General features: G+C 45.2%; 1 protein-coding gene across 1 annotated transcript in view; it reads left to right on the top strand.

Moving 5' to 3' along the window:
• The window catches only part of LOC111951820 (actin-binding LIM protein 1-like), a 128352-nt gene that overhangs the window by 74724 nt on the left and 41288 nt on the right, over nucleotides 1-12340 (top strand). The window contains 5 exon segments of the mRNA XM_023970058.2: nucleotides 5001-5184; nucleotides 6454-6566; nucleotides 7666-7795; nucleotides 8097-8166; nucleotides 8169-8192. Coding sequence (XP_023825826.1) covers nucleotides 5001-5184; nucleotides 6454-6566; nucleotides 7666-7795; nucleotides 8097-8166; nucleotides 8169-8192 — 521 coding nt within the window.

Genomic DNA, 12340 nt, shown 5'->3' with positions numbered 1-12340 from the left:
ACATAGAAACAAACAACATAGTATGCCCACCCCAAATCACACCCTGACCTAACCAACTAGAGAAATAAAATGGCTCTCTAAGGTCAGGGCGTGACATCTGGTTTCTTCTCTGCACCTGGGTCCAACCTTACCACGTCACAGKAAGCTTCTGCCTATACATGGACACAGCAGAGATCACCCAGATCAATAATGTTGTAACCCAATAAGGAGCACTGCTGGGGCGGAAACAATAACAACTCTCCCAAATATCAGAGACCCTGCGGACACTTATCGACTCCCTCCAACCACAGTCCAAGCTCAACCCAGGAGGAGCCAATGTCCAAGTCTCATCACCCAGCGCTACAGGCATCGCCGTAGTTCCTCAAAGAAACTTGAACCCAAGATCCTAGCCCCGAGTGGTGGGCCGGCCACCCGGAAAGATGCAAGGGTTCCTCACTGAGTGTTCTCTGGTGTTCGAGCTACAGTCCTTCTCGTTCCACACCGATCGGGCCATGATRACCTACACCGATGTGGGTACTGCAGTCACCATCCTGCAGTTCCATATTAGCCTTCATTGCCGAGCTGCGATGAATCTTTGACCACCCTGTCAGCGGACGAGAAGTGGCCAGTCGACTGTTCAATATCCACCAAGGGGCCAGACCAGTTGCTGACTTCGCCATTGAGTTCCGTACCCTCGCCGCCGAGAGTGGGTGGAATACGGAGGCCCTGGTTATCGCTTTCCACCACTCAATCAAGGATGAACTGGCCTCTCGGGAACTGGGAGAGAACCTCAAGTCCCTGATAACGCTGGCAATCAGGGACTTGAGGGGACAATCGACAACCCCCTCAAAGAACGCGTGAGACAGCGCCGTTTTGACACCAGGGACAATTATTATTTCTTAATCAGGGACAATCGACAACCCCCTCAAAGAACGCGTGAGACAGCGCCGTTTTGACACCACCCCAGTATCCCGGTTTTCTGAGCACCCCAAGCCCCCCGAACCAGGCTTTGAGGAGCCCATGCAGCTGGGACGCACACGTCTGAGCCCACAGGTGCGTGAAAGGACCATGCGCGAAGGTTGCTGCCTCTACTGCGGAAGTCCTGAGAGGCCTCCTGCAGAGCCAACAATGTCAAGATAGAGAAGTGTGAGTATCACGTATCCCAAGTTTCCTTCCTGGGTCACATTGTCTCCACGGCAGGCATCCAAATGGACCCTGTAAAGGTTGAGGCGGTTGCCGACTGGCCCCGTCCCACCTCACTCAAGCAAGTCCAGTGGTTCCTCAGGTTTGACAATTTTGGGGGTTTTATACGCAACTTTGATGCGGTGGCAGCGCATCTCACGGTCCTAACACGCAAGTCCCAGACCCGTTTTTGCTGGACTCCCATTGCTGACAGGGCATTCATGGAGCTCAAGGGACGTTTCACCTCTGGACCCATCCTCGTTCATCCTGATCCTACTCGTCGCTTTGTGGTAGAGGTGGACACCTCGGACACCGGAGCAGGGGTGGTCCTTTCACAGCGGAACGAGGAGGACTAGATGCAGTGTTAACCATGTAGCTAACATTCCATTGCTCTCTCTCTCTCTCTCTCTCTCTCTCTCTCTCTCTCTCTCTCTCTCTCTCTCTCTCTCTCTGTGTCTCTCTCTCTCTCTGTTTTTATGCCAAGGCCTAAAAGCACATCTGTTATACAAAGCTTCTCAGTAAGCTTTTTGTGCCATGTACTAGAAATAAAAAAATGTGGTGTGTGTATTTTTATTTACAGCTTGTAGCGGCACAACCGAGGGGGAGGAGAATGGGCCAGCCAAGAAAATAAATACCCTTCAAAGTGGAGAGGTTCGGAAGAGGAGGATGGAGGGTAAATCCCACCTTGGCAGGAAAAAGATGATTGAGTTGACTATGGCAATCATACCTACCATGATGTTTAATTCCATGCTGAAATATGTCTGATTTGCATATTAGTAACATGATATTGAAATGTCGATATTGATTGTTGTTTAACTGTTGTAACACTTACCTGATCCACCTCGTTATTTCATTCTGAGTGAAAAATTAAACATCACACTTGATGCAAATCTTTTTAGTCTGCATTCACTTGTGACTTTTTTTATGAATGCTATTGAAATTGTAAAATGATTCCAAAGTTTTGACTGCCATTTTCCTTTCAATGAAATTGAGCACATTGATAMATATTACGTCAACTTTGAATAAGACCGTAATTGAAACTGTAGTCTTTGTTTGATGTCAGTCTTCATTGGAGACTACCTGGGGTGTACTCAGTCCAGAAACCGTTTACCGTTTAGGAACCAAACGGATGCAAACAGTCTAAAACGGGGAGGTACCTACCTGTTTCCAATGGAAACTCTTGTTTGCATTTTCTGTTTGGAGTGAACGGTTTCTGAAACAGAATTTTGTTGCGTTACAGGCTTATTCTAAAATGTATTACATTGTTCATTCCCTCAAACTACACACAATAGCCAATAATGACAAAGCAAAAATCGTTTTTTAGAAATGTTTGCAAATGTATTAAAAAAGAGAACTGAAATATCACATTTACATATGTAAGTATTCAGACCATATACACAGTACTTTATTGAAGCACCTTTGGCTGCGATTACAGCCTCGAGCCTTCTTGGGTATGACCCTACAAGCTTGGCACACCTGTATTTGGGGAGTTTGTCCCATTCTGCTCTGCAGCTCTGTCAGGTTGGATGGGGAGCGTCGCTTTGCAGCTATTTTCAAGTCTCCTGAGATGTTTGATCGGGTTCAAGTCCAGGCTCTGGCTGGGCCACTCAAGGACATTCAGAGAATTGTTTCAAAGCCACTCCTGCGTTGTCTTGGCTGTGTGCTTCGGGTCGTTGTCCTGTTGGAAGGTGAACCCTCGCCCCAGTCTGAGGTCCTGAGCGCTTTGGAGCAGGTTTTCGTCAAGGATTTCTCTGTACTTTGCTCCTTTCATCTTTCCTTCAATCCTGACTACATTTAAGTCATTTAGCAGACGCTCTTATCCAGAGCGACTTACAAATTGACTAGTCTCCCAGTCCCTGCTGCTGAAAAACATCCCCACAGCATGATGCTGCCACCACCATGCTTTACCATAGGGGTGGTGCCAGGTTTCCTCCAGACGTGAAGCTTGGCATTCAGGTCAAAGAGTTCAATCCTGGTTTCATCAGACCAGAGAATATTGTTTCTCATAGTATGAGAGTCTTTAGGTGCCTATTGGCAAACTAGATCTCTGTCAGAGTGACCATTGGGTTCTTGGTCACCTCCCTGACCAAGGCCCTTCTCCCCCGATTGCTCAGTTTGACCAGGGAGGCCAGCTCGAAGTCTTGGTGTTTCCAAACTTCTTCCATTTAAGATTGATGGAGACCACTGTGTTCTTGGGGATCTTCAATGCTGCAGAAATGTTTTGGACCCTTTCCCAGATATGTGCTTTGACACAATCTTGTCTCTGAGCTTTACGGATAATTCCTTCGACCTCATGGCTTGCTTTTTTGCTCTGACATGCTCTGTTAACTGTGGAACCTTATATAGACAGGTGTGTGTGCCTTTCCAAACCATGTCCAATCAACTGAATTTACCACAGGTTGACTCCAATAAAGTTGTAGAAACATCTCAAGGATGATCAATGGAAACAGGATGCACCTGAGRTCAATTGCGAGTCTCATAGCAAAGGGTCTGAATACTTATGTAAAGAAGACAGCAGTGTCTTCTTCCGTGGAGTCGCCCCATGAACACCATTTTTGTTTTGTGTTTTATGTATCGTAGACTCGTCAACAGAGATGTTAGCATGTTCCAGAGATTGTTCCAAGTCTTTAGCTGACACTAGGATTCTTCTTTATCTCATTGAGCATTTTGCGCTGTGCTCTTGCAGTCATCTTTGCAGGATGGCCCCTCCTAGGGAGAGTAGCAACAGTGCTGAACTTTCTCCATTTATAGACAATTTGTCTTACCGTGGACTGATGAACATCATGGCTTTTAGAGATACTTTTGTAACCCTTTCCAGCTTTATGCAAGTCATTATTTCTTAATCTTGGGTCTTCTGAGATCTATTTTGTTAGAGGCATGGTTCACATCAGGCAATTCTTATTGTGAATAGCAAACTCACATTTGAATGAGTGTTTTCGATTGGGCAGGGCAGCTCTAACCAACATCTCTAATCTCTTCTCAATGATTGTACTCTAGGTTAGCTGACTCCTGACTGAAACACTGTGAATGTTTAAAATATGTATTCAATATAGGCAAGAGAAATACATATATTTGTGTGTTATTAGTTTAAGCAAACTGTGTATGTCTGTTGTTGTGACTTAGATGAAGATCAGATCTAATTCCATGACCCATTTATGCAGAAATCCAGATAATTCCAAAGGGTTCACATACTTTTTCTTGCCACTGTAAGTGAATTTGTCCCAATACTTTTGGTCCTCTAAAATGGGGGGACTACGAACAAAAGGTGTTGTAATTTCCTAACAGTTCACCCTATATGGATAAAAATACCCCTAAATTAAACCTGACAGTCTGCATTTTAACCTCATAGTCATTGTATCATTTTAAATCCAAAGTGTTGGAGTACAGAGACAATACAACAACACATTTTTCACTTTCCCAATACATTTGGAGCTCGCTGTTCATTATTTACAAGTGCAAAATACAGCATTGGTAGCAATCCCATATGGGAAGATCCAAGGAGGGGCCTTCTTAGTAATTTATTTATATTCCATATCTCTATAATTGAAGGTGGAAGATATTGTTCTTGTCTCTGGAAACACAATAAATAATTCACCTTACATATCCACAGAGGCATTGGCATTTGACTTTATTTTATTTTATCGTTTGTCAGAGTGACATTCAGTAGCCTAATGGACATACAAACACACATTTCTACACATCCACATGGAAAACCAACAAATGGATGGATGGATGGGTCGATGAATGGATAGGTCGATGGATGGATGGATGGTTGAATGGATGCATGGAAGGAGGTTAGAGAATAGCATGACTTACTGACTGCTGTCGTGTCTTTGCAGTGTGTGGCTGTGACCTGGCTCAGGGAGGCTTCTTCATGAAGAATGGAGACTACCTGTGTACCCTGGACTACCAGCGAATGCACGGGACGCGCTGCAATGGCTGTGGGGACTTTGTGGAGGGAGAGGTGGTCACTGCTCTGGGCAAGACCTACCACCCTGCCTGCTTCGTCTGCACCATCTGCAAGTAAGAACCCCCACCCGAAACCTACAGACTCTTATTTTGAAGTGCATACTCCTATTTTGGAATTGTATGTATCTCTTACATGCTGACCATACTGCTCGCGTTATGTGTGAGCGTTGCAGAATASATTTACACATGTTATTCAATCATTTCATCCAAACTGCTAAAGTGCCTCAACGAGCGTCTGCGAAGCCAGGCGCTAAAATAGAACTTTGTTAAATTTTTGACGCTTGAAGAGCTGCAAGTCCCGCCTCTCCAATCTCCTCATTGATTTTTAGGAGCATATTACCATGTGGGTGATTGAAAGATGAACTGAGGTTCACACTCCATTCCAGTTGGTGGTGGTAATGCACCTTAAAGTTGGATGCCAACCGCCATATAAAGTCCAAAGAAGAAGAAGAAGAAGCAGAAGACTGAAGGAGGAGAGATTACTAGGAAAGTAACTAGGTTTACCCATTTATCTGTGGATTAATTGTCGGAGTAGAGGACCTTGTGCATTTCAGGTAAAATAACAACCCAATGTTTATATAGCAGGACAAACAAGCTAGCAACAGCAAAGTAGCTAGCTAAATGGCCATGATTGTTTCATGCGTTTCGAACTGTCCCCAAATTAATAAAGTTGGTTCAGAGTTCGTTTTGATATTTCAACCTGCGCGCCCTGATCGCGTCTGGTATGGATGGACAAAATCAACATGCGTGCGATGGCGCACAAGGACGCACGTGCGTGCTCGGTCTAGTCAGCATGTTAGTTATTCAGGAGAGTACTATTGAGATAGGAATCTCTTTTTCAAAGGAGCCCTGGTCAAGAGCTAGAAGCATTACTATTATCTATCTCATTACTCTTATTGTTCACCTTATCTTATCAAACTGACTGCATCTTCTTATCTACATCGATTGCTTTGGTCTTGAAAGGGGTCACTCCAACGATGCTGAAACACATTCCCGTGATCATACGGGGCAGCAGGTAACCTAGTGGTTAGAGCGTTGGACTAGTAACCGAAAGCTTGCTAGATTGAATCTCCGAGCTGATAAGGTAAAKATCTGTCGTTCTGCCCCTGAACAAGGCAGTTAACCCACTGTTCCTAGGCCATCATTGAAAATAAGAATTTGTTCTTAACTGACTTGCCTTATTAAATAAAAAATAAAATAATACACTGTTATTCAATACACTGAATATTCTCAGCCAGACATACCCTAATGTGACCTGTGCTACACTATCCATCTGTTTGGTGTCTGACCATTAGTCCATGTATATGTCTGTCTCTCCCACAGACGACCGTTTCCTGCTGGGGATAGGGTCACCTTCAATGGCAAAGACTGTCTGTGTCAGTACTGTGTCCAGCCCACATCCCCAGGACCTGGCAAGGACATCATCGACTCCAACTGTGAGTAGCCTCTGTCTCCACTATCCTTACAGTACTGTGAATGGCTTAGTCACATTGAACTAATACTCAAACAAAAATTCGCAAAAATGTCCAACCAATTTATTTGAGTTCATATGATGTGTGTAACCCATTGTTAGGGATTAACACCAGAACTCTGTAAACTACTAGTAACCAATATACAGTACTCAGTAATAAGCGCAGCAATATTTCAARTGCAGCTTAGACATAGCCTGGTCCTAGATCTGTTTGTGCTGTATATCCAAACCTGGGACCAGCCTAGCTCAGAAATACTTTCGCAATCATTTTACAAACCCTGTTGTGCCCCAGCAACGTAGATTTGTTTGTAAAATTCTATTTGCTTCCATTTCTTTCGTTTGTGTGCTTTTGGCATGTTGTCMGTATTTTAATGTGTCCTAAAATCCTAAGAACGTCTGTGCTCCCKTTTGCCCATGTTTCTTGGAGATCCTGGAAATGTTTTGGGATACTCTTTTAACTCATCATGTGGTATAACACCTCAAATGAATGTCACTTTACTTAAGGTGTCTGTGRACACTCTGTAAGGGCAATTGACATMGTTTTGACGCCCAACATACCATTCAATCGAATAATGTGACACAGAGAAGGGTAAATGACATAACACCCTGTTATAACATCTGGTATCTGGACTCTTATGTAGCATGTAATAACATATGGCATACGTTGTCATGCAGACTGTGTAATAGCAGTTGTTATTAACAGTTGACATTAGAGCAWATGACAACAGGATGAACAATAATTTGTAACACTCTTTATAACCGTTTTTATAACATCTAATGCTATGACTCATAACTATATAAAACTTATTTTGACAGCTTATGAAAAATGTGATAATTTATTATATAGCTGGTATAAGGCTTCAATGATTGCATCTTTGTGTGTGTGTGTGTGTGTTGTGTGTGTGTGTGTGTGTGTGTGTGTGGTGTGCGTGTGTGTGTGTGTGTGTGTGCGTGTGGTGTGCGTGTGCGTGCGTGTGCGTGTGGTGTGTGTGCGTGTGTGTGCGTGTGCTTGTGTGTGTGTGTGTGTGTGGTGTGTGTGTGTGTGTGTGTGTGTGTGTTTACAGGCTGTACGGGCTGTGGTAGAGACATTAAGAATGGTCAGGCTCTCTTAGCTCTGGAGAGACAGTGGCACCTGGGCTGCTTCAAGTGTAAGGCATGTCAAAAAGTCCTCACTGGGGAGTACATCAGCAGTAAGTCTAAAGAAAACTATTATACACATGCATGCTTACACATATAGTGAAATACACACATATTATATCTTAACGACAAAGTAAAACACACTATTCTATTCTATTCTACTCTATTTATTTTATTCTAATCTATTCTAATGCACACAACATACACATAGTAAACTTGCAGACACAGTGAAAGACATTGTTCAATTCTATTCTGTTCTATTACACACATAGTAACACACGGTATACTTGCAGACCACAGTGAAAGACACAAATTCTAATTCTAATGACAGATCTGTGTTATCTCTACTCTCCTGAAGGGATGGCACACCCTATTGTGAGAAGGACTACCAGGTTCATTTTGGGGTCCAGTGCAGAAGCCTCTGCCAGCGTTTATCACAGGCAAAGTGCTGGAGGTAAGCCAATCACCAATCACCTAACATTCATTCCTCCCCCTGCCTGTTGCCAATTGGCTGATTGGTTTAACACATAGGGAGAGCCGAACTCTGTCCGGCGTTCAACTTACTCTTGAAAAGTTGTATAGTAGAATGCACAAGGTGGGTCATCATTTACATTTACATTTAAGTCATTTAGCAGACGCTCTTATCCAGAGCGACTTACAAGTTGGTGCATTCACCTTATTGATGTCCAGTGGAACAACCACTTTACAATAGTGCATCTACTCTAAGGGGGGGGGGGGGGGTTAGAAGGATTACTTTATCTATCCTAGGTATTCCTTAAAGAGGTGGGGTTTAGGTGTCTCCGGAAGGTGGTGATTGATTCCGCTGACCTGGCGTCGTGGGGAGTTTGTTCCACCCATTGGGGTGCCAGAGCAGCGAACAGTTTTGACTGGGGCTGAGCGGGAGCTGTACTTCCTCAGAGTAGGGAGGCGACAGGCCAGAGGTGATGAACGCAGTGCCCTTGTTTGGGTGTAGGGCCTGATCAGAGCTGAAGGTACGGAGGTGCCGTTCCCCTCACAGCTCCGTAGGCAAGCACCATGGTCTTGTAGGGATGCGAGCTTCAACTGGAAGCAGTGGAGAGAGCGGAGGAGCGGGTGACGTGAGAGAACTTGGGAAGGTTGAACACCAGACGGGCTGCGGCGTTCTGGATGAGTTGTAGGGTTTAATCGCACAGGCAGGGAGCCCAGCCAACAGCGAGTTGCAGTAATCCAGACGGAGATGAACAAGTGCCTGGATTAGGACCTGCGCCGCTTCCTGTGTGAGGCAGGGTCGTACTCTGCGATGTTGTAGAGCATGAACCTACGGAACGGGTCACCGCCTTGATGTTGGTTGAGAACGCAGGGTGTTGTCCAGGATCACGCCAAGGTTCTTAGCGCTCTGGGAGGAGGACACAATGGAGTTGTCAACCGTGATGGCAAGATCATGGAACGGGCAGTCCTTCCCCGGAGGAAGAGCAGCTCCGTCTTGCCGAGGTTCAGCTTGAGGTGGTGATCCGTCATCCACATGATATGTCTGCCAGACATGCAGAGATGCGATTCGCCACCTGGTTATCAGAAGGGGGAAAGGAAAGATTAATTGTGTGTCGTCTGCATAGCAATGATAGGAAGACCATGTGAGGATATGAAGAGCCAAGTGACTTGGTGTATAGCGAGAATAGGAGAGGGCCTAGAACAGAGCCCTGGGGGACACCAGTGGTGAGAGCACGTGGTGCGGAGACAGATTCTCGCCACGCCACCTGGTAGGAGCGACCTGTCAGGTAGGACGCAATCCAAGCGTGGGCCGCGCCGGAGATGCCCAACTCGGAGAGGGTGGAGAGGAGGATCTGATGGTTCACAGTATCAAAGGCAGCCGATAGGTCTAGAAGGATGAGAGCAGAGGAGAGAGAGTTAGCTTTAGCAGTGGCGGAGCGCTCTGTGACACAGAGAAGAGCAGTCTCAGTTGAATGACTGTCTTGAAACCTGACTGATTTGGATCAAGAAGGTCATTCTGAGAGAGATAGCAGGAGAGCTGGCCAAGGACGGCACGTTCAAGAGTTTTGGAGAGAAAGAAAGAAGGGATTACTGGTCTGTAGTTGTTGACATCAGAGGGATCGAGTGTAGGTTTTTTCAGAAGGGGTGCCAACTCTCGCTCTCTTGAAGGCGGAAGGGACGTAGCCAGCGGTCCAAGGATGAGTTTGATGAGCGAGGTGAGGTAAGGGAGAAGGTCTCCGGAAATGGTCTGGAGAAGAGGAGGGGATAGGGTCAAGCGGGCAGGTTGTTGGGCGGCCGGCGTCACAAGATGCGAGATTTCATCTGGAGGAGAGGGAGAAAGAGGTCAAAGCCAGGGTAGGACAGTGTGAGCAGAACCAGCGGTGTCGTTTGACTTAGCAACGAGGATCGGATGTCGTCAACCTTCTTTTCAAAATGGTTGACGAAGTCATCCGCAGAGAGGGAGGAGGGGGGGAGGGGGAGGAGGATTCAGGAGGGAGGAGAGGTGGCAAAGAGCTTCCTAGGGTTAGAGGCAGATGCTTGGAATTTAGAGTGGTAGAAGTGGTTTTAGCAGCAGAGACAGAAGAGGAGAATGTAGAGAGGAGAGGGAGTGAAAGGATGCAGGTCCGCAGGGAGGGCGAGTTTTCCTCCATTTCCGTCGGGTGCTCCGGAGCCCTGTTCATCAGTTTTCTTCTTGTCATGTCAGTCATTGCATACCTTAGAGAGCTATTTATAACTTGTCAGAAATGTCCAGATCAACTTAGCCCATGTCAGCTTATGTTTTTGAGTTAGTTTTTTTTATCCCATAGATTTGTGTATATTTGGAGTCACAAATTAGGCTTTAAAACGTCAACATTTTCTCTGCACCCCATGATAACATGTGTAGAATTCCAGGAAATAAGCTTTAAAATAGCAAAATGTTCACTCCCCCAACAAGAGYGGTGTGAACAGTTTGTGTCATGAACAGTGCTTGTGCCTATAGAAATAGGCGTGGCCCGCGCGCAAACATGGGGGGCGCGGGATGTTTCCCAATGCTGGAAGGGGGGCCTGAGTGAAAAAATMTAGGAACCCCTGCCATAACTCATAGTCGGATTGCATCTRTGTCTGCAGACATGCTGGCCACTACTATGGCAGGGAGAGAGAAAGGACATATTGCTGGAGAGAGAGACAGTCAGAGAAATGCAGGGTGGAATGACAGAAGCAYATAGGAGCGGGGCAAACAGAATGAGTTGTGTCACACAATGAGGCAGACAGATATGCTGCGTTGTTCTACTCTGGATGCACTGACAGCAATGGAGCCATCGCTACTCTGTTTCATTCCCAATGGATTTGGCCATTGCCTGTGGCCAARGTCTGTGAGTGTGTGCTCACGAAAACAATTCATCTTTAGCAGAACTCATTCGTGTTAGTGACTATTTGGCGTAGTCCTGTATTCAGGAGATGTATCATTGGATTACRTAAGAGCATTTCACAATTCTGCTAAAGATGAATCGTTTTTGTGTAGACACATATCGACACTATAGTTTTGTTTAYCGCAGGGATGGTTAAGGAGTCGCCAGCATTGTATCTAGTTAKATTTTTTACACTGTAGCTTATTCAGATGTGCGTGTGATCCAGCCAACCCTTACAGGTATAGCCAAGCCTGAAAATGAACTATGAAAATCCTCATTTTCAAGGCCATAGCCCCATATCTGTGAATTGCCATTTGTCTATTAGAGTACTGGTCAGTGGGAAGGGTGGTTGGTCAGGGGATGTTTGCTTCTCCATTCGTCTGTTCAGTGTCCTGTTCCTAATAGCTTTTGTGTGACATTTTGCTGTGCATGCTAATCACCTCATGATACAGTTTCGAAGTACTGTAGCCCCCTATGCAATATCAGGGGAGGATACTGTTAACTTTACTTTAGCACAAAGGGAGGATAGCTCCTATATTTGAAGGCATGTTGACTGACAGTGAACCCTTTGTGGTATGCSTGGATGAATGGGTAAATCAAAGGTAGATTTAATCAGTTAACTGTATATGTATATCATGTTAACCTCGTCTCTCAAATTGCTGTCGCATAGAGCCTTGCAACAGTGTGGGAATGTTTGGAACTTAGGGGGTGTGGATTTACTGAGTGACATGCTACTCAATTCAAATTCTGAGCGAATCACCCGACTATGAGGCCCATAAAACCTGCCTATTTCTAAAATGTATCTTCTTAAAATCTGTTTTAAACCTAACCTTATTAACCCTAACCTTAACCASACTGCTAACCTTATGCCTAACTGTAACCTTAAATMAAGACCAAAAAGCACATTTTTGTAGCCAATTTTGACTTTGAATCTTACTTTGTGGCTATGGAAGCTAGTGGAAACTGAGGGTGAGCTAGCCTGTGACAGTTGTATTAGATGGGACATTTAAAAATCACTTTCACCATGTTATTTTGGGGAAGCCCAAACGAAAAAAGTTTATACGCAAAAAATATTTCTAAGATCAATTGTGCTGCTTGTGCTTTGAAATCCACAATGTAGGGGGGAGGGTGGCGCTAGATGGTAAGGGTTGTGCTAGATGGTGATTTTCTTCGAAAAGAAAGCACAGGGGCGGAGCTTTGGTGGTGTGCTCGAGCGCTGAGAGAGCACGGCTCCTATCCCAGCCTC

The sequence above is a fragment of the Salvelinus sp. IW2-2015 genome, linkage group LG25 (genome assembly GCF_002910315.2).
Source record: "Salvelinus sp. IW2-2015 linkage group LG25, ASM291031v2, whole genome shotgun sequence".
Lineage (NCBI taxonomy): Eukaryota > Metazoa > Chordata > Actinopteri > Salmoniformes > Salmonidae > Salvelinus > Salvelinus sp. IW2-2015.
Note: the sequence above shows the minus strand (reverse complement) of the source record. Positions and strands in the feature narration are given on the sequence as shown.